Source organism: Zootoca vivipara, chromosome 5, assembly GCF_963506605.1.
Source record: "Zootoca vivipara chromosome 5, rZooViv1.1, whole genome shotgun sequence".
Lineage (NCBI taxonomy): Eukaryota > Metazoa > Chordata > Lepidosauria > Squamata > Lacertidae > Zootoca > Zootoca vivipara.
Genome location: NC_083280.1, coordinates 31,144,970 through 31,166,860, shown reverse-complemented (window position 1 = coordinate 31,166,860; position 21,891 = coordinate 31,144,970). Strand labels below are relative to the sequence as shown.

General features: G+C 44.8%; 1 protein-coding gene across 1 annotated transcript in view; it reads right to left on the bottom strand.

The window, feature by feature from the left end:
* EPHA4 (EPH receptor A4) overlaps nt 1–17,240 on the bottom strand; it is a 156,755-nt gene extending 139,515 nt beyond the window's left edge. Inside the window, exons 1-3 of the mRNA XM_035132510.2 lie at nt 17,111–17,240; nt 13,614–13,681; nt 7,085–7,748 (exon numbers count right to left, since the gene is read on the bottom strand). Coding sequence (XP_034988401.2) covers nt 7,085–7,748; nt 13,614–13,681; nt 17,111–17,204 — 826 coding nt within the window. The 5' untranslated portion in view covers nt 17,205–17,240. The remainder of the gene's footprint in view (nt 1–7,084; nt 7,749–13,613; nt 13,682–17,110) is intronic.
* Nucleotides 17,241–21,891: the final 4,651 nt, after the last annotated feature.

Genomic DNA, 21,891 nt, shown 5'->3' with positions numbered 1-21,891 from the left:
GCAGGGAGGCTTCCCTCAGGTCTGCTCCGGGGCCATTTAAACAGCCCATACCTGGGTTTTCTTCTTGTTGGGTCACAAAAGATCTAGAAAGCTTAGAGGAAGTGCTCGATTTCATAACTTTAGAACAGCAGCAGCAGCAGCACAAATTCTTTAGATGGAAACTACTTTTCCTGAGAGGCTAAACCAAAAGCGCTGGCCAGACAAAAGGTGCCCCTTGGTATTATTTAATCCTAATAGCCCTTCCAATTATACTGAGAAGCAAATGGTCTCACTTCCTTCAACGCTGCTCAGGCCTGAATCAAAGCTTCTGCACGTTTCCTTGTTGTTTTAAACCTCTGCTTAATTACGCCACATGGCCTGACACTCTGCAGTTTACTGCTCTGTGAAATTAACTTTGAGTTAAACGCTAATTGCACATCAAAAAGCTTTGTGTGCATATTCACAGGGGGGCAAAAATAACATGCCCTTTTCCTGTTATTTTTTTTAGAGAAAATAGATCTAGCATGGATTTTGGTTCTGATTTCATACCACTGATTTGCAAAGACACAAAACGAAAACAATCCATACTTGTGGGGGTTTCTTTTGCAAATGAAGTGTGTGCATGCTGCAGATGCCATAGTTCAGATCGATAAACCTTTCAAGCAAACTGTCCCAGGCAAACCTGTGTTTTGCCACCACTTAATACTGTTACATGTAGGCTGCCACAGGCTAGCTGGCGTCATGTGGGTCAAGGGCTGTGGCATTTGTGGCTTTGAGGTACATCAGGCAAATGGCAGTCTTAAGTGAATGCATTAAAGGAGGGGAGGAGAGGTGTTAGAGAAACCTCTTGTGCTGCAATCCTATACTGTACACATTTTGCTAGGTGCAAGTTTTATTGAACTCAAAGATTCACTTCTGAGGGTCCATCTGCACTATAAATTTCAAAGCAGTATCATGCCACTTCAAACAGTCAGGTCTTAGAATCCTAGAATCACAGGGGTGGATGGGACTCTGAGGGTCATCTAGTCCAACCCCCAGCAATGCAGGAATATGCAGAGGTTCCATTTGGAGATCAAACTTCCAACCTTAAGAGTTATCAGCACATTGCTCTAACCAACTGAGCCATCCCCCTAGAATGCTGGAAAATGTCATTTGTTAAGGGTGTTGACAATCTGAGACCCCTGTTCACCTACCAGAGCTATAATTCCCAGAGAAAAACAGCACCATTAAGAAACTATCATTCCGGGGGGGGGGGATTTTCGGAGGGAGGGGGAGACATGACTATTTAAAGTGTTATTATACTGTTTTAAATGTATAACGTAGGTGGGACCCAGGTAGATATGCCCAGAAAATAACTGTATATGTAATGCATCACAAAGAGCTACACGTCTTTTAAGATTTTTTTTGTTGTAAACAAGAGTAATTTTAGTTAAGTTGATCAAACTAATACTATTTTCATAAAGTTGCCATTTCAATTCTTTACCCATCAGGTTTGATTTGCCTAACACAACACAACTTTACCCAAGTTGACTTGCACTCAGTGTTCCTTTATTCACAAAACCTTGGAAACATTGATGAAGTTCACACTTAAAAGTGTGAATTCTCCGTCTAACAGTTTTGATTGCCTCAGCAGTCAGCATTTCCCATAAGGCCAGAGGGCCTCAAAGCCTGTGTGGGTTTTTTGTGTGGAAAGACTGGGCCACAAAGAGGAATGGCGGGCAAATATGCACTCCCTATCTCTTAAACAAAGAGCTTCGATCAAATGCATTTGCATGAAACCCAAGACTTTAGGATCTGCATAAATAGAAGGAGCTTCTCCTCTGGACTTTCCAAAGGAAGCGCTTATCTCCTTTGTGAAAGTGGGAAATGGGTGGGCTACTTTGCATGAGGATGTATACAAAATATGCAAATGAGGAATCTGCTGCATGCAAAAGGCAAACTGGCCAGACAGCTGACAATCCTCATTCACAGGGGAAACCTCATCCCTCTCCACTGGGAGCAATGAGAAGGAAACCAACATGTTTGCTTCCCAGGGAGAGTGAAGCAGACCCTGAATATTCATAAAGTGACCATTTAGTCATGGAAGTGTTAATTATTTCCAGCTCATGAAACTATGCGACCTCACCTGCTCTCACAAAGGATATCAAAAGAAGAAAGCAGAATCAGATGAAATGAGAGCAGAGTTTGAGCCACAAGTTTAGGGAAATGTAGGGAGGAGTGAGAGAAAGAGCGATTCAAAAGACGTAAAAGTCTTCCTTTATCAAGTCCCCTCAAAGCACCAATAAAGATCTAAGACCAGTGGACCAGACACAGACAAATAACCCACGGAAAGCCAGGCTGAATATTTCTATGGCCAATGCTACAACTTAGAAAGAATGTAGAAGATTTCGTGCACTGTAACTGGGAAAGATCTGCATACTATTCGGAAACCTTAGCCCAGAGTTTGCTAGTATTCACATTTGGAAAAAGAAGGACTACAAAACATTTCAGTGGAGGAAAAACAACAACCCAACAGCAAACACCTGCCACAAATTTGTCTCCAAATAATGTTATTTTTTTAAAAAAATAACAAAACACTTCCCCTATTTTTTTAAAAAATAAGTTTGATCTTTTACACACACAGATGCATATGCTCACACATACATACCCTCACAAAGATGCACTCACTTATTTTCAAGCAACCAGTTTACAAGTCAAATGTTACAGATCGTTTTGCTATCCTGGATACATCCAAAAGCTGAGATGCAAAGTTACTCATGAGCATGTTGATTTCAATTAAGAACAAGAAGCAGAGCTGCAGTTTAGAATTGCTTTTATGTGTATGCTATTAGCCACACGGGTGGCGCATAGGGACCCAGGTGGCGCTGTGGGTTAAACCACATAGCCTAGGGCTTGCCTATCAGAAGGTCGGCGGTGGTCCCAGCTCCTGCCAACCTAGCAGTTCAAAAGCACGTCAAAGTGCAAATAGATAAATAGGTACCGCTCCAGCGGGAAAGTAAACAGCATTTCCATGTGCTGCTCTGGTTCGCCAGAAGCGGCTTTGTCATGCTGGCCACATGACCTGAAAGCTGTACGCCGGCTCCCTCAGCCAATAACATGAGATGAGCGTCATATCCCCAGAGTCGGTCACGACTGGACCTAATGGTCAGGGGTCCCTTTACCTTTTTTATTAGTCTAAAGAACAGACATCAACATTTTAAAGATATGTTCTGCAGGGAGTGTGAATTCCTGTTTAGGAAAATAGGCAAACTTTATTCCCCTAGTGCAACAAAAAGTTCTTAAACGAGTATTTATTTTATGTCATCTAAATTATTCCTGCTTAAGGATCCTGTTACCAAAGGAAATCTCAAACCTGACAAAAAGAAGACGATTTCAAAAACGTATCTTAAACCTTGTGGGATGTTCTGCCAATTGGCTTTATAAGTTTCCTAAAAGAGAATATACATACAAAAAAAATGCTGAAATTTTGGGGTGTTTATGCAAAATGTAATTAAAGTATCTGGATTTTATGGTGCAGCGACCTTAAATAGGATACATAAAATTTAACTTACAAGTTTCACTGCATCAGAACAATTACAATTCTATTACTTGCTTGATTTAGCATCTTCTCTGCTTTTTCCATATATTACATCTACTTGCTTTGATAAGGAAATTACATAACAAAAATCAAAACCACATTGAGCTAATGTGTAACAAAACAATTTTAATCACCAATGGCATCTTTTAGCAAAAGAGCATCAGCCAACAGCTGTATTTTTTTTCCTTAAAGCAGTAATTACCTTAGCTTTTGAGATATGCCTCGAATATAAGGTCATTTCATGTTTCATTGATAATATTTCCCATGCAGTTCTTATTCTCTTTTTGAAACACAACACTGGTTGCTAAATAAGCTTGAGGAAATCAAGTGTACATTTCCTTTACTTATATTTAAAATTAGAGGTGCAACTTTCAACAAACACGAGCAATAATCTCACTATGATAGATTGCTAATTTTAAAGACAGACGTAATGGAGAACTCATTAAAAAAAAAAGATTCTTGGGTTTTCTTTTGTTTTTTTATCTTGGAATCCTGCTTCTTCCCCGATCCCCTGCTCCTTTTGTGACTACTGCCAAGTCCCCACAGAATAACTCTCCTACGCTGAAACCACTCAGCAAGTTCAAGCTTCTGTTAACCCCAATAACACGTTCTTCTTACTTAGAAGACACAACTGAATAGGGATGGGGGGGAGAGAACAAGGTTTCCGTTTCAGAAAAGGTTACTCAAGATCCAGACACTAAATGAACTTGCGGCAGCTTTGGGGTGCTACCCAGGCATCACCTGGTAGACCCGACAGGTCTTTTATTTTTCTCATTCATTCTTTCTTTCTTTCTTTTTCATTTAAAAAAGACTCAATTAACATACACTGCTGGATGAAAGGAAGCCAGTAGGAAATATCTCTTGGTCCCCAAAGTTCTGAGGACTCCAGCAGATGAACAGTGTCAGATCTCAAAACAACAGGGGCACCCTCTGCCTCCACACGCACACCCATCACCCAGCCTGCCCATTTTTGCCCACCAAGCCTTTGTCGAGCTTTTAATCAATCTTAACTCTGACCTCAGGATCACGGGAGGAAGATGGATGAGGAAGTGAATGACCTGTGACCTACTCCTGCATTTGTCCTGCCCAAGCCAGCACACTGGAAAAATCGGTCTGGAACCTGTTCACAACCCTCCAATCTTACTCTTTTATAAGCTTTTGTGGACTTAAGATGGCTTTCTTTCTTCTCTTTAGCTGGCTGCTCAGTTCTATAACAATGCCCTTGGCTCTCTAGATGGTGTTTATTTTCACACAAAAATATTAAAGGGCAAGAAATAGTGATAACCAAACACCAAATAACCAAACTACTAAGCCTCTGCAAGAGCATTCAAATCCAAAGTCATTTGATTCACCTGTACACTAATAGTTTGGATTCAGAGTAAACATGGCCATTAGTAAGTGATTCATAGCAAAGCCTGTGGGCTTAGGGAAGAGGGAGAAAAACATTTGTCTTGGAACTGGAAGAAAGGTTTTTTCCGCAAGGAAAATACAATCAACAACTGATGAAATGGCTAACCATTTAAGACTGCTTCCTGGATTGTCTTTTCTTCCAGTGGAATGTTTAATGGGAGGGTTTTAAAACACAGGAGATGCAAAAGACAAAAGGTTTCTTTCTTCCTTTTATACACGATCTCATCAGGATTGGTCATTAACTTAAGGTGTGAATAATCAGTTTCCGTAAGTCCAGTAGAGGCGGACAGAGAGTTACCAAGTATTTTCTGTGCCAATGTCACTTTCAACCACCTACTACTGCTTTTTTTTAAAAAAAATTGTGGGGGCCCCCTGAAGTTCCTGCCCCAAAAGATCACAAGTGATTTCTCCCACACAACACTCTGACTGTCATGTGATTAGATAATAATGTGTAGGTCATTGACTAAGGAGTGTTTTAATTTGGCATCAATCAGGTTTAGCCAACACTGCCCCTAACATCCTCTTTAGCAGAATGCAGAGTAATCTCTTTGCAAAGCACAACTTTCTAATTTGGTCCACCTGCTTTCCCACCAGCTAAACCATGCAAAAATAAAATTAAAGGAAGTATTGCTTACAAACTAGGGAAAACAGCAATAATTTTAAGAAATCTCTTTCAATGTTAACATATCTCCCTCCCTCCCCCCAAAATCTACTCAGCATGACACCTGCATGTTGGTAACAATTTGTTTGTTCTTGACATGCAAAGGTTTCCAAGTTCCTGCCCACTCCTATAGACAGAATAATTTACTCAAGACATGTGCCTTGTCATCGTGCAATTCATTTTTCAATTCTCACCCCAACCTTTCATAATTGTGTTGCTGATAAGATATGCTCATCTCTCCCACCCCCGCTTTCCCCCCACTGACATGCACATATCTGATGGAAGTATGATAGCAAAGGAAAATGTTTGTGCTCAGAGCTGCGTTCCTGCCAACTCTTAATTTCAATGCATAATAATGAACTTCACATTGCCAGTAAATGATCATATAAAACCATCTCGGTATAAAATGGTTCGCAGAAGGAAGATGCCATTTTACACCTATTTTTCAGAAATCGTGTTTTGCTTTTGCCTATACCACATATAGTGCACACACACACACACATTTTTAAAAAAATCATTACCCTTAACAAATTGCAATTAAAATGAATCATCGCTGGGCCTCGTCCGTTTATCAACATATACAAAGAGCAATCATTTGGCAAAAAGATGCATTAGAGACTGATCCTGAACATGCGACTAAGGGGGCAATCAAGTCCATAATCAGTAATAACCTACTTATAAAATCATGATAATGTATAACTAAAAATCACAGGCGCCCACAAAGGCGATTTAAATCTCCCCTCCCTTTTCTTTTCTTTAAGATAAGCTGCCTTTTATAAAGAACCTTAATCCTTAATTCTGCAGAGAACGGGGAAAGGAGGGGGGGGGCAAACAGATGACTTCTTGCATTTATTAGAGTATCCTAGCATGCTCCTTTGTAAAGGAAACAATGGAGACTTTCTGAGAAATAAAAATATTTAACAAAAGCAGCCATGTCACATATTCAAGGATTATTTCGTGAGAAGTTATCAAATGAGACACTAAAGAGTCATTCCTTAGTGTCCTGAAAAACTAAAAGAAGTTTCTGTCTTCCGCCATGAAAGAGGAGACAGCTTGTTGCTGCTGTGCCTTTTTTCTTTTAGCGGGAATAGCAATCACCTTTTTAAAAAAAGGAAGGAAGAAAAATGGATTCTGCCCCTTTAAACAGCACTGGCTCAGATAACATGGCTTCCATCGTCATTCAAATGTGAATGGGAAGATGCAAGCCAGTTCTAATCTACCCTCTGATAGCAAATGTGCCGTGCCTTCTGCCGATTATGGTGGTGCCATTTCTTCTGTCAGTATTATGCCCTCCTTAGCCCTGCCACCTGGAACTACTGGACTTCCTCATTAGACCCCTTCATCCCATTGCATCCCACAGGGACCGCTAATTACGGGCAGCCTTCCACCGATTCTCATCTCTGATTCAATTATGAACACCAGCCCCTAATGAACTGCACAATGCAGGGGGGCCCTACCTTGGCATTCTCCATTGTGCTCTTCATACCCAGCATTGCACAGGCAGTTGCCAATGGGGACCAGCCATTCACCATCTGCCCCGCAGTACATCTTTGGCACATCCTTCTCTTCGGAATTGTTCACACAAGAGCCGCGAACTTCCACCAGAGAGGACGTGTCTGCCCCGGTGATGGTGTCCGGAAACTGGGCCAGGTTACGGACTGTCAGCGGGCACTTCTTGTAGAAAACGCGGACAGACACTAAGGCAATGCAAGCGCCGACGTCCTGGAAAGCCAGATAAAATCCCTTCTTGCTCAGGGGCCCCACGTCGCGGATCTCGGTGTTGAGCTTCATGATCCTGTCTCCAATGTCCACCTGAGTGAAGCTCTCGTCGGCTGCGATGGTGTCAATCTTAGCAAACTGGCTCTCGCGGATAAAGCGCTCCTTATCGTTGCTCGACTCGTAGTAGTAGAGGTTAAAAGTCTCTTTGCAAGTCCCCATGACACCTGGCAGGCTGTTGCAGTCTCTGAGTGTGAACTTGATTTCAATATAAACCCTCTGAGCCCCTTCTCGAGGAATCCAATCAGTTCGTAACCAGTTGTTCTGACTGGCCTCCATCACGTTGCAGACTTGATAAGTGCGGATTGGAGTGTTTTTCTCATCCATAATACTCACTTCCTCCCACTGTGAAGAACCAAAAGGGACAAACGTGAGACATTAAGAGTGTGAAAAGCATAATCAAACCTTGCTATCGCCAGATAAATTAATTCCTCTCTCCCCCAATTGGCTTTGTTTACTTCTCTTTATACTGGAAGCCATTAAAAATCAGAACATACTTTAGCCATATACTAAAAGGGAAATCAGGTTTTAATAGCAGCCTAACTGAAGACCTCAGGAAAGTGATATTTTCCAAAGAAAAATGGGTATATGCTAGCTTGTAATCAACCTTAATATGACATGATCTGAATGGACCCTCGTAGCTGGGAGTCTTATTAAACCCAAACACTGTGCAACCTTAACAGGTATTCTATTCTGCATATAAATGTTGATTTTTTAAAAAGCAAGATACAAAGATATAAGGTGGCAACCCTATACATATTTGCCTGGCAACAAGCCCAAATATGTCTTACTTATAAGGAATTAAGAATAGGATTGCAGTATAAGAAACTTGCCCAGGGTTGCAGGTGGCATCAGTGGCAGAACAGGAAACAAGAATGAGATCGGCTCAATATCTATGCAGGACTTTGCAATACTATCTGGCGACTATGATAAAATAACAACACATATATGGAAAAGAAAGAAAAGCTGCAGCTCTATGGCAAAACACCTCTGCATTCAGATCCCCAGGTTCAATCTCTGGCATCTCTAGGTAGGTCTAGGAAAGATCCCTCCCTAAAACCCTGACGATCCACTGCAAGTCAGTGTAGACAACAACCGAACTCGATGTACCAATAGTCTAACTTGGTGCAAAGCAGTTTCCCCCCATTCCTCCTCTCTCAGTAATCCTTACAGCAACCCCTGAAATATAGAGCAGGATCATTATGTTACAGACATAGAAGAGAGAGACCCTGGCTGTGGCTGAGAGAATAGCAACTTGCCTAAACCACCTACCGGTAGTGATCTTATGGCAGAGGAGAATCCACATTTCCATTTACTTGCACTCCCAGCTATTACACTACATCAGCTTACTGATCCACTCTCACTTTCCAGAACTACTCGTAATGTCCAGCTCCAGCCCTAGTCAACCACCTTCAGTCATCAGCAAATACCTATCATGTCCATTGCACAGACTAACTTAACCTTCGCATGCCTGGTCCCCTGCAGTAATTTTGGACTAAAACTCCCATCAGGCCCAGTCAGCATAGCCATGCTGGCGGGGCTGGTGGATTTTGCAATCAGACATCTGCAGAGCTATCTGAAGTTCTCAGCTCATAAAATATAATATATTTGTGTGTGTATATCGTTTGCCTGTTGTATTTGTCCATGGAGTTTTCTTGGCAGGGATACTGGAGTGGCTTGCCTGTTCCTGCTCCAGGCGGAGTCTGACCAAACTGCAGGAGGCAGTGGAAGACAGGAGAGCCTGGCGTGCTCTGGTCCATGGGGTCACGAAGAGTCGGACATGACTGAATGACTAAACAACAACAATCGTTTGCCTCTCTGTATTTATATTCTAAGGTAAATGTAAAATGGTAAAGGACCCATGGATAAGTCACTATGGGGTGCAGTGCTTATCCCTTCAGGCCAAGGGAGCCAGCGTTTGTCCACACAGCTTTCCGGGTCATGTGGCCAGCATGACTAAACCACTTCTGGCGCAACGGGACACCATGACGAGTGTCAGAGCGCACGGAAATGCTGTTAAACTTCCCGCCACAGCTGTACCTATTTATCTACTTGCACTGGTGTGCTTTCAAACTGCTAGGTTGGCATGAGCTGGGACGGAGCAGCAGGAGCTTACCCCGTCACACAGATTCCAACCACTGACCTTCCAATTAGCAAGCCCAAGAAGAGGCTCAGTGGTTTAGACCACAGCACCACTCGCTTCTCTCTCTCTCTCTATAGTCACCACCTTGGAACAATCGCAGGGAAACACAAGCATACCTATACTTCTCTGGCTTGTACCCGCTGGTTCCATTTTAAGCATTCTGGCTTAAGGCACCTCAGGACAACACAATTTTACATTCTTAAACTCTAATAGCAACAATGGAGCAACAGACCATGCCTCATAAACCTGCATTGCATAACTGAAAGGTGAGCTTTCTTCTTAAATTCTGGACTGGTTTAAAAAAAAATAAAATTAAAATGCCAAACATGATAATAACCACCGCACAGAAAAATGAAACTTTGATTAAGAATGAATTAGATTCTATATTATCAAGCCGCATTCCGGCAGGAGTGTGATGAACATATCATAAAAGAAAAGGAGAGTGGAAGTGGTCAATAAGAGCTTTGAACATTGTTAAATGAGATTATGTTAATCACATGATACAGAAAAGAAAGCTACTGCTGGGGCCTTTTCTGTCTCTTCTTTTTGAGAAAGGAGCACCGTTCTGCTGAATTAAGGTTCAAAGGGTGGGAAGGACCTTTTTTTCATTTATGCAAAATAATAGCTAAATTCTGAGGTTCCAGCTTATACAATGAAGCATGTGGGGAGCGGAGGGTGGGGTGGTGGTGGGGAATGGAACAGTTAGAATCCAACTTCCAAGGGCTTCCTGGCAATCAAGTATTAAACATGCTCTGCTAAATGGACATCGTAGGACCCAGCCTACAACTCTATTGCAGCCTGTACATTTTCATTGACGTCTGTAACCATTCCGGTCCTGTTTAGGTTAAAAAGAATCTAGTTTGATAGCTGGGTCAGCTTATAGATCTCTGGCCGTCACCAGAGTCAAAAGGATAATATCAGAGTTATTGCCTAGAGAAGATGCTTGCAAATCCATACACACACCCCTTAAAAAATAGGAAAGAGGGGAATAAATCAATAACCAGGGGGAAAACTGGAAAGCCATTTATCAGTGTAAAATGCTAACATGATGTAAGCAACAGAGTTCTCTAATTTACAACTGCCATGAAACGAGAATTGTGTTACAATCCTCCCTTTATGATCCACCACTTTCCATGTTATCAGCCTATATTCTAATCTGTGCAGGGGCGAGGGAAGGAAGAGGAGAGGGAAATAAGATTTCCTTTTTGCCTGTTTACACAAAAGAAGTTTGGCTCCAAAGCCTACTGAAGTCTATGGAAGGAACATGGCTGCATTCAGTAGCTCCTTGCTGCACAAACCCTTCTGACTTTCTCCCTTTTGGTTTTTGTTTTGACAATAGGTGTTTGTTTATTTATAGACATTTGCCTCCATATAGTTGAGGCAAACGGCCCAATACTATAAATGCACCCCCCATTTCCAACCGTTATAAATCTGAAACGTTAAATGTGTTGTCAAAAACAAACACTTCTTTTTTCTTTTCTTTTTTCTTTTCAGCTTTCTAAACCAACTCTTCCCATGGTTTAATAATCCCACAGTAAAAGCATTCCAGACCCAGGATTTCCTTTCAACTGCGAATTTTAAAGGCAAATCATTAATTAAATTTATAATGTAACACATTCATTCCTCTAGGGCTACTATAGATTTAGTAATAGCGCTATTCACTGGTAAAGTGGCCTATTTTTATCTCCAACGTCTCATATTAACACATAAAATACTTCACACTTCAGGAATGACCTGTTCTGGATCCATAAAAAGAGGGCGGGGCCAAGGGCTTTGCAATGTACAATGAGCTTATACACAGTATAAAATGAAGGCCGTGCTGATCTGTGAAGGCTCTTACACCTTTGGGTGTTCTCGAAGGCAGAGGGAGAGAGAAGTGTTACTTTTCCCAGCGCTTTGAAACAAATCTGCAGCGTATGAAGCTATACGAAAGCACTTTCAAGGCACTCCTGCAGGCAGACTTGAAGACAAGACTAAGCCCTCTTGATTTTTCCCCACTGCCAACGTGAAAAGGCAGCACACAGAGACATGGATTTATTGAAACTTGTTAGTCCTCTTACTTCGTCTGTTACGAATGTAAGTCACAGATACATAGACACAAACAGACACCTTGAAAATTAACATAAGGACACCCTCTGCCAATCAGTCACAATTACTGACTTCTTCAAAATGGCGACATTTGAATCTACGGAAGGGATGCCCCATGGGTGCACGGAGAGAAAGACTAAGTCAATGACCTTTCCAGGGTATAGGATTAACTGAGATGCCTGACTCTCCTCACGGAGATAAAGCTGTACCTTTCCCCACTGTCAAAGATGAGGGCAATTGCCGGCAATCAACAGTGAATGTGTGCTGTCTGCACGGCCATAGGCCTGTCAATCATTCCTCTTTTCTAGGGCTGGGGGTGGGCAGGGAATGGTTCCAGGGACAGCACAGTGTGCGCAGGCAGAGCAAAACCCGACTGCAGTCAAGTTCGGGCAGAGCAACAATGGGAGCAGGACAATACTCCATTTTCCCATGATAGGGCTAATTCAGAGCTTATGCATAATGCATCGCTACATAAACAGCCTCACATTCCTTCCATTTGTCACCATCCTCCCCGCCCACCACCTTTCTTCTTCTTCTTTTTAATTACAGGACCGACGGACGTTATAAACTACAGTATATTTCATTAGCCCATTGAAGGAATTTGCCTTCCTGTTTATTATATAGCTGGCAATCTTTCCAAACTTTGGGTTTTTATTTATTTATTTGGACTTAGTTAGGGCATCAATTGTTTGCCTCTAAGCGCAGCAAGAAGGGGTTCCCATTTAATTTTAAAGGGATTTGAGCACATTTGAATGGAAATACCATGGGCATTGTTTCTCTCCTCCCCCCCTCCCTGAAATTGCTCTTAATATTCACCCTGCATATGTGGCAGTGAAAATAAGGTGACGGTTTCTCTCTGCACCCCTCCCCCCCTGGTAATTAATAAAAATCCCTGATCCCGTGGCATGCTGAGGACACAGTACCTACGGTAAGAATCATGGTCTACTCAGCAGTTCTTCAGCAGACTAACTGACTGCATGTTATTTGTCTACAAATCCTTTGCTAAATTAAGAGTGAATGTCTGCACAGAGTCCTGACTAAGCCGAGATTCCGTTCTCTCCCAGAGTCCAGATCTGCAAATGTGTTAAAACATTCAGCATTCGGCAATGGATTAAGAAGAAGCTCTTGCACTGCACTGCTGTCCCCCCAAAAGCAGAGGTTTTTTTTAATTTTGATTTTTTTTTTTTTTAAGGAAGGAAAGAAACCTCATGGACTAGAATATCTAATCTATTAAGGTAGCATCACACCTTTTGAATTGTCCTAAGCCGACACAAATCCTGTTCACCTTCCTGGAACTGCATAGTGGTCACCCTAAATCAGGGTTTGGGAACAAAGGAGCCCCCCCCCAAAAAAACTGTTAGACAAGTTAGCTGTTAGCTTGGCAGGGGGTTGGACTGGATGGCCCTTGTGGTATCTTCCAACTCTACGATTCTATGACAACAAAACCCATCATCTATTGCCATCATCCATGCTGGCTGAGCCTGATGGGAGTTAGAGCCCAGCAACATCCGGAAGGCCATAGGTTCTCCATCCCTGCTCTCAATGTAACCCCACTTCTTTGGAGCATTTATTGTATCCAAGGCCACAATTCTATGCAAACTTACTTTGGAGTACTGTAAGTCTCATTGAACCCACAGAAACTTGCACCCGAGTGAACATGCATAGATGCCTTGCAAGGAAATAAACCTCACTGAACTAGACAGGCTTTACTTTGGGAGAAATATTCTTAGGGTTGGGTTGTAAATATGCGTTCTTTGATCAGATTCTGAAAGTCTCTTTCCACTCTCTACGGTTTCCTTCTTGACTGAGCTATGCATTGGGAGTATAAGGTTTCTCCGACAGTGTAATTCACATCACAGGCTTCGGAAGAAATGTGACCTTCTCCCCACAATCAACAATAATCGAGCCATTAGGATTCACCAGAAACGTACTAATCATTCCATTTTACCTAGATGATCAGATAAGGACGCAGAACTTACCCCTCCTTCCAACGGGCTTGCTATCCACCCAAGTTCACCCTGAACAGATCTGGAATCCAATAAGGTAACTGCAAAAAGGGGGAAACAAACATAAATAACAAGTTACACTTACTGAAACTCAGGCAAAGTTTTTAGAAAAATTTTACCCGACTGTTTCCACATGTGAAGAGAAAGATCCTCACTCAAACAAGATTTATATCAACACTTTGTTTTTTAACCAGTCACGCCAGTGGTCATGGACTACTTTCAATTAGAGGTCAATATTTATTCAAACTTTGTGGCCGTGATCCAGTAAAAAAGTTGCATTAATCAGAAATGAGCACCTTGGTCAGATCCCTGCCCATATGCTTCATCATCATGCATACTCACATACTCGGGAGTAAGCACCACTGTGTTTAGACTTACTGCCTAGATCTCATGGTGGAAGTTAATGAGGCTTCAGTTATGTATGGTTAATTTGTTAATTAAATGCAACTAACTCTTTAATGGATCACTGAATTTCCAGAGTGCTGAATGTGACACACACATCACGGTAACCTTTACAACACTCCTACAGGGTAAGACAGATTTAGTATTTCCATTCTGCACCTACTGCCATAGTGCCTTCCAATGACTATTGGCCATACTGGCTGGGGCTGAAGGAAGTGGGAATCCAACAACTTCTGGAGGGAACCTCCATTGACCCCCATCCTAGAGTCACCTCTTGACTGATAGCTCAGTTGACAGTGCATGAGACTCTTAATCTCAGGGTCGTGGGTTCGAGCCCCACATTGAGCAAAAATATTGAGATGGCCCTTGGGTTCTCTGAGAACCTCCATGCTCACAGCTCATTCTCTGAACCACTACACCCCACAACTGTACAAAAAGATGTTGCAAGGCCAACAGCCGGGGGGGGGGGGGGTAAACAAATAAAAGTAAAAAATAAAAAAAATCTTACTATTGATAAGCAATGCTTCTATTTAGTCCTCTCATTTATATTCAGCACAATCCTGAATCAGAAGCCCCACTGTGTTCCATGGGATTTATTCCCATGTAGATGTGCCACTGGTTTTAGCCATGCAGAACAGTCTTATGAAGAAAGTATCACTGTCGTCTACGGGGGACTTTATTGCTCACAAAGAGGTAAGGATTTACAAAGCTGAGGAGGAGTGAAAGGACAGGCTCATATACCTGTGGTGGGAAATGGGGTATGTAACATGTAGGCACTCCAATCATAAGTATTTCATTTGTCTTGTAATAAATGTCCTTGTTTACACCGTCCGTCACTTCTGTATCACGAATTGCACATCTCTTAGGGGTATGTCGGTGAATTTTGGAAGCAGGTGCAGCACACAGCTTGACATATAGTTTAATCCAAATTGGTGTATCACTGCCACCATAAACACTGAACCCAATATGTTTTGTTACCACCTTCTGGGTGTTTAATGACACTTGCAAGAAAAAAAACAGGTGTATTTTCCTTTTAATCCACCTTCCAGGGTAACATTTCTAGGAGTAAGAGATTAGATGCATTGAGTGAGGAGGGAGGGGGTATTATTTCTGTAGGACACAAAAAAGGGGGGGGAGAAAACCCAAGTGTGTACTAAGGCCCACCACTGCATTCTTTGTACCTCCTAAGCCTCTTGTTAAAGATGGAGTAAGAGGTGGGGACATGAAAAATGGCTCCCCTGGTACAGATTTAACTTAAAGATGCTGTGACATTCAATGGAATCTCAGCCGCTCAGTTCCTCTCCACCACCACCCCCCCCCAGCCTTTCCCATAGTGAGACTACAAAAACCACAAGTTCTAAATAAATCATAAATAAGGGTTTCAAACTACAACAAACAAATGGAACATCGTTTCTGACTGGAATGGTTATATTTTATTTAGTTTGTTGTTGTTTTTAAGCCAGTGGTGACCATTTGCAATTTCTGTACACATTGCCTCTTCTCCCTTTGGAAGATCAGGGAAGAAGAACCAACCAAAAACTATTTTCAGAGACACATAGAGAGAGACAAAGCCTTCTCAGATTGGTTGGTCCAGCGCTCCTGCACCAGAGAGGACAAGGCTTCCCCATCCCTTGAAATGAACGGAAAGCAAGACCAGGAAAAGAGGAAAGTGGGAAGACCGTGTGGCTGAGTTGCTGATGGCAAAGAAAATGATGGAAAGCAAGGGAGAAAGGGGGGGGGGGGGAGAGCATTGCATTTTTTAAAAAAATGCAAGAGTGTAGGGATATCTCAGGCAGAGGCAAATCCATCTGCAAAATGCTTTGCCTCTCGGTTTCAAGTTTAAACACAGATTGCCTGCATCTGTGTTCTTCTGTACCAGGTGATTTCCAGGCCTCTAACATTATACCGTGACCAGGTTTGCCCTAGGAGTTGCAGGAGCCAAATCGCGAGCAGATGGACACACACGGGCATCTCTCTCACACACACAAACAGGGAGCAGCGCGGACAAACACACCCCTTCTTGTCAAGCTGGTTTAGGAACGTGCAGGGCACCTGGATGTATGCAAAGCCAGACAGGTACTCCAGGAAACTGCGTGTGCGTGTGTGTGTTTGTGTGTGTAAGCGCGCGCGCGTGTCCCCAGTTACATAACATCAGTCTTACGAACACCAAGATCGTTAGGCTTCCTTCCTTCCTCGTCACCTTTCCAAAACGAAGACTAATAACAACAACAATAATGCCCAGTTCGTATACCCTCCGCGGAATGCAGCAAGCCAGGAGGTGCAAGAGGGCGCGCGGACGGAGCAGGGAGCGAGGATTGATTTGAACTTTAGGGCTCTAACCCATATTTTACACGGGTGCAAAAAGGAAAGAATCTGGCCCCGTCCGCAAAATAAAAAGGGCCTTTTTCCTGGCGTGGCGGCAGGTCCCGCGGCGTGACTTGCGAGCAGGTCGGCTCCACGCATCTCGGAAAATCCAGGTCAAGCTCCCACGCGCTTTTGCGCCGCGCGCGCCCGGGCCAGCCGAGCGCCGGGACGTCGCGTCTGCGGCAAACGCAGCAGCTCCCCAGCAAGGCGAATATCCGAGGCGGCCCCAGACCGCCCCGCAGTAGCTCCAAAGTTCCACCTCTCCCCGTCCACGGGGCGACGCGACGGTGCCGGCGGACGTGGGGAGACTGGCTGCGGGGCGAAGCTCCGGCGAAAGGAAGCAGGATGGGTGGGTAGGTGGGTGGGTGGGTGGAGAAGCACCCTGGCGACGCTTCCACTTCGGCTGTCCAGCCTCGCTTGGCACCGAGGGAGGGAGCCCAGCCGGGAGATCGTCCATCGGTCCGTCCGGAAGGCAGGCGCCTGGGTCGAACTTTCTCCTGGCCGCACAAGTTGCCCACAAGCGCGTCCTGCAAAGCGCGCGCGCCGACGGCCGCTCACGATCCCTACCGCTGGAAGACGGTGTTGGGGGGGGAAGCACCCCAAACCCCGGAGAAAAAGGGGAGGTGGATGGAGCCTCGGATCGGCCCGGGGTACCAACCACTACCAACCCCCGTTGCTTTTTTACATTTTATTTTCCCACTCACCTTCGTTGGCTGGATATACCCGAGAGCCGGTAACCCCCTCGCAAATCCCAAAGAGAAGCGGCAAGACGGTGAAGAAATATACAATCCCGGCCATGGTTTTTTGGTGCCAGCGCTGCTCCGGTCTCCTCTATCCCAGTGGAATAAATGCTTAAATTGGGAGTGCAGCAGGCTGTAGACATTGCCAAGGGGGCGGGGGAGGGACCGTGACGTACAGCCGTCCATCAAGCCCGCCTGCCTGTTGGAGGCGCTGCTCGGGAAGAAAGCCCCGCCCCGTCCCCGTCGCCGCCCCGCCCCGTCCCAAGCCGCGCCTCCTTCCCACCCGTCGCCTCCTTGTCCAACGGGGCGAAAGTGTCTGACCGGCGACGGATCCTCTCTCCTCCAGGCTCGCCTTTCCCCGACCACAGACATCGCCACCCCCGCCGTCCTGCTGAAGAATACCTCCAAGCCGGGCACGGAAACGCTGCTCCGTGTTCATTACTTCACACACAAAAACACCCGGCGCGCGTCAGTACAGAGCCCGAGTTTCCCTGGGCTCCTTTTTGGAGAGCAAACAAGCGAGGTTCTGGATCGGATTCTTAGCAAAGCGACTCCTTTTTTGGGGGGGGGGGGGGTGTCTTTGATGAAATAATTGCACTCCCCTCTACGCAGTTTTCTTTAAAAGGAGACTAAGAATGACAGTAACAGCAAACAACTTGACTATCTGAATGATATTTAGGTAGATAATATCTATGGTGAGGTGACCAATACGGCGCGAAATGATTTTGCGCGCGGGGTACCTGCCTGCCGGGCGCGCACCGTTTCCTCGCAATCTAAACCCGGGTTTAGATTGCGATCCTTTTTTCCGGGCAAAAAAAATTCTCTGGGTGAAAGATCTTCCCAGGGGGGTAACAGTTGGGTGGAAGGAAAGGAGGAGAGGGGTTTTCTGTCCGGGGGATGTGGGTGGGTGGGTGTGCGCGCGCGCGATATTGTTGCAATAAGCTGCAGGTCACCTTTGCAAACCGAGAGCACTAACTGACCAGCCAAGTTATTTTTCCACCACCCCAGTCTCTCCATTGACAGGCAGACTGTTTTTAATCGGCTTCTCGGCCAAGCCTGTTTTGTGCAAGTACAGTAAACGAATAATAATAATAATAATAAGGTCACACACCGACACTACGCAGCCGATCCCGGTGATCTAGAGAAACTGACGGCACGGGAGGCGCCTGAAAACTTTTGATAAACAGGAAAAACAATAGGAAGCGAGGCGCAGGAAATATGTGCGTGGCGTGTGATGCCCATTTCTTGGCAACCCCACAGTATCCAGGCATAGATAGATAGATCTCTTTGGAGAGGATTTCTCCGACTTGATCATCACCCGCTCTCGCTTAACTGCAGACGACGGATGAAGCGTTTGTCACCCGCCCCCCGCCCCGGGATCTTGCATACATTTCAAGCGGCCACGGCTTGTGTTCTTTTACGTACGTCGGGAATGATCGCAAGGAAAAGTCCACGAGGGGAGAAAGGTGCAGGCAAAAGAACCCATGAACTGGTGTGGGTGGGTTTATTTCCCTCCCTCCTCTCCCCTGAGCGGAAAAGGGCTGCGACCCACAGAGAGAACAGGTTGGGGGTGGATTCCAGCGCTCCTCATTCACGCCAGCGAGGAAGAGCTTCCAACATAAACCAACAGCGCCCCCTCGTGGGTTGCCGGTTAGTGAAGAGAATGCAGACAAAGACGTCAATGTGACAAGGTAGATTTTGATTTTTTAAAAAAAGTGTCTGCATCAAAGTCTTTGCTCTCCCACCCCCGCCGCCCCGCATGATCAACTAGAACCAAAAGGCAGCATCAATATAATATGACTTCGCAAACAGCTTCTTTTTTAGATCTTCAGTAGCACTGCAAGAGATTTAAGATTTAAGCAAGGAGTTTTGTCAGGGCAGAGCGGTCCCATTTCTCCACCTGAAGCTAAAAATGGAAAGTTGCCGCCTCCCCCATTCTCTGCTGGCCCCTGCCCCCACCTATTGAAGCCGGGTGTTTTTGTGTGTGGCTTACCAGGGTCCCATGGCTGCAGAGGCGGATTTCTGGTTTCAATGCGGTGATAAGCGGCACAACCCTGGAATGTGAGGGGAGAGAGACTCTGTGTTGGCCAGTAGGCAATGGCTTTTCCCCACCTGCCTTGCCACACCCTCCAGCCCTAGGAGGCTTCAGAACCATAGAATTGTAGAGTTGGAAGGGACCCAAAGAGACATCTAGTCCAACCCCCTGCAATTCCGGAATCTCAACTAAAGCATCCATGACAGATGGCCACCCAACCTCTGCTTAAAAACCTCCAAGGAAGGAGAGTCTCCCGAGGGAGACCGTTCCACTGTTGAACAGCTCTTACTGCCAGAAAGTTTTTCTTGGTGTTTAGTCAGAATCTCCTTTCTTGTAACTTGAAGTCACTGGTTCAAGTCCTACCCTCCAGAGCAGGAGAAAAACAACTTTGCTCTATCTTTGCGACATCCCTTAATTTATTTGAAGATGGCGATCTCAGTCTCCTCAGTCTCCTTTTTTCCAGGCTAAACATACCCAGCTCCCCCAACCGTTCCTCATAAGGCTTGGTTTCCAGACCCTTGATCATGGCAGTTGCCCTCTTCTGCACACATTCCAGCTTGCCAATATCCTTCTTAAATTCTGGTGCCCATGATTGGATACAGGATTCCAGGTGTGGTCTGACCAGGCTGAATCAAATACAGCAGCAGCACAGGTGAAACCAACTACCCCTGATGGCAAACTCAGTCTCTCTTCCCCCACAGTTCCTTCTCTGGAAACAGTTCCAAAGCCCAAGAAACTCCTTTCAGGTTTCTGAAGGCTGACATCTCCCCCTCCAAATGCTCTTTATTTAGTTTGTTGCTTAATGTTTAAGTGGTGCAGGCTTAGGATCAGAGGTGGAGGGCCTTCCCATTTTTCTTTTTCTTTTTAAAAGAAGAAGTCCAATTTGTTGTATTACCTAGGGACAGATCCATATGGCTCACGTCAGCTGACAAAGGCCAATGATACTGTTGCCATTGTGGTTCAAGGGACACAGCTGTCACTGACATATAGGATTTGCTCCCTCAATTTGACTCTGTTGAATCATAGAATCATAGAGTTGGAAGAGACCACAAGGGCCATCCAGTCCAACTCCCTGCCAAGCAGGAAACACCACCAAAGCATTCCCGACAGATGGCTGTCAAGCCTCTGCTTAAAGACCTCCAAAGAAGGAGACTCCACCACACTCCTTGGCAGCAAATTCCACTGTTGAACAGCTCTTACTGTCAGGAAGTTCTTCCTAATGTTTAGGTGGAATCTTCTTTCTTGTAGCTTGAATCCATTGCTCCGTGTCCGCTTCTCTGGAGCAGCAGAAAACAACCTTTCTCCCTCCTCCATATGACATCCTTTTATATATTTGAACATGGCTATCATATCACCCCTTAACCTTCTCTTCTCCAGGCTAAACATACCCAGCTCCCTAAGCCGTTCCTCATAAGGCATCGTTTCCAGGCCTTTGACCATTTTGGTTACCCTCCTCTGGACATGTTCCAGCTTGTCAGTATCCTTCTTGAACTGTGGTGCCCAGAACTGGACACAGTACTCCAGGTGAGGTCTGATTAGAGCAGAATACAGTGGTCCTATTACCTCCCTTGATCTAGATGCTATACTCCTATTGATGCAGCCCAGAATTGCATTGGCTTTTTTAGCTGCTGCATCACACTGCTGACTCATGTCAAGTTTGTGGTCTACCAAGACTCCTAGATCCTTTTCAAATGGTTTGCTTCTGGTGGTCAGGACAGACGTTAAGTTTGCTTGCCTGCTTACTTGCCAGGATCGAGTAGCATAAGGGGAGCCCTGCTGGATCGTGCTCAAGGCTCACCTGTTCCAGCATCCTGTTCTCACTGTGGCCAACCAGAAGCCCCAATGATAGGACCACAGTGCACCCTCTCCATTTGTGACTCTAAGCAGCAGGCATGCAGGGCCATGCTGCCTCAAACAGGGGAAAGAGAGCCTGGTGAGTCATTGTCCCAAGGTGAGTGATAAAAAGGGTTGTAATCCAAAATAAGGTTGCAAACAGGGGCACACACTTCCAAGTTTGATGTGTTTGTAATCCAAAATGTATACAAACCAAGCAGGGCGGTCTCGAGCAGGTCGGGCGCCCTGGTGCTGAGGCGCGCAGATTGCTCCGGCGCCCCCCCTTGCAGCGCGCAGCATGGCTTCCGCACGGCTTTCCCGCACAGCGCCCCACCTGCCGGCCTGGCACCCCGCGCCACCGGAACTATACCTAGAGCCGGCCCTGAAACCAAGGTACCGCTTCATCTCAGAGCGTGTCCCAGCCCTTTAAAATCACACAAGGATATCCAGGGTTGAGTTGCCTTTCCTGATGACTCTCAAGACAGAGGGAGAAATGCTATTTGTTTCTCCGTGACCACAGTGAAGCAATATATAGCCTATGTGAAAAAGTTTTTTTTTTACCTATGGCACAGAGTGCAACAGGGTTACAGATGTCAACAGTGTGAGCATAACAGTATGAGCCAGGTATAAATAATAAAACCATTATGATTATTTCTTCTTCTTCTTCTTTGGCGATCACTCGTAAGATTGTCTTCCATAAACATGGTTTTAACAGTGAGTCCATAAATGACTGTGGAGGCCAATTCTGGATCCACACGTCCTTCCACAGTGGGGACATAGGTTTCTGTTACCTTTACAACCCACCTTTTCCTTTTATGCACTCAAGCTGGTGTATTATTATTATTATTATTATTATTATTATTATTATTATTATGTT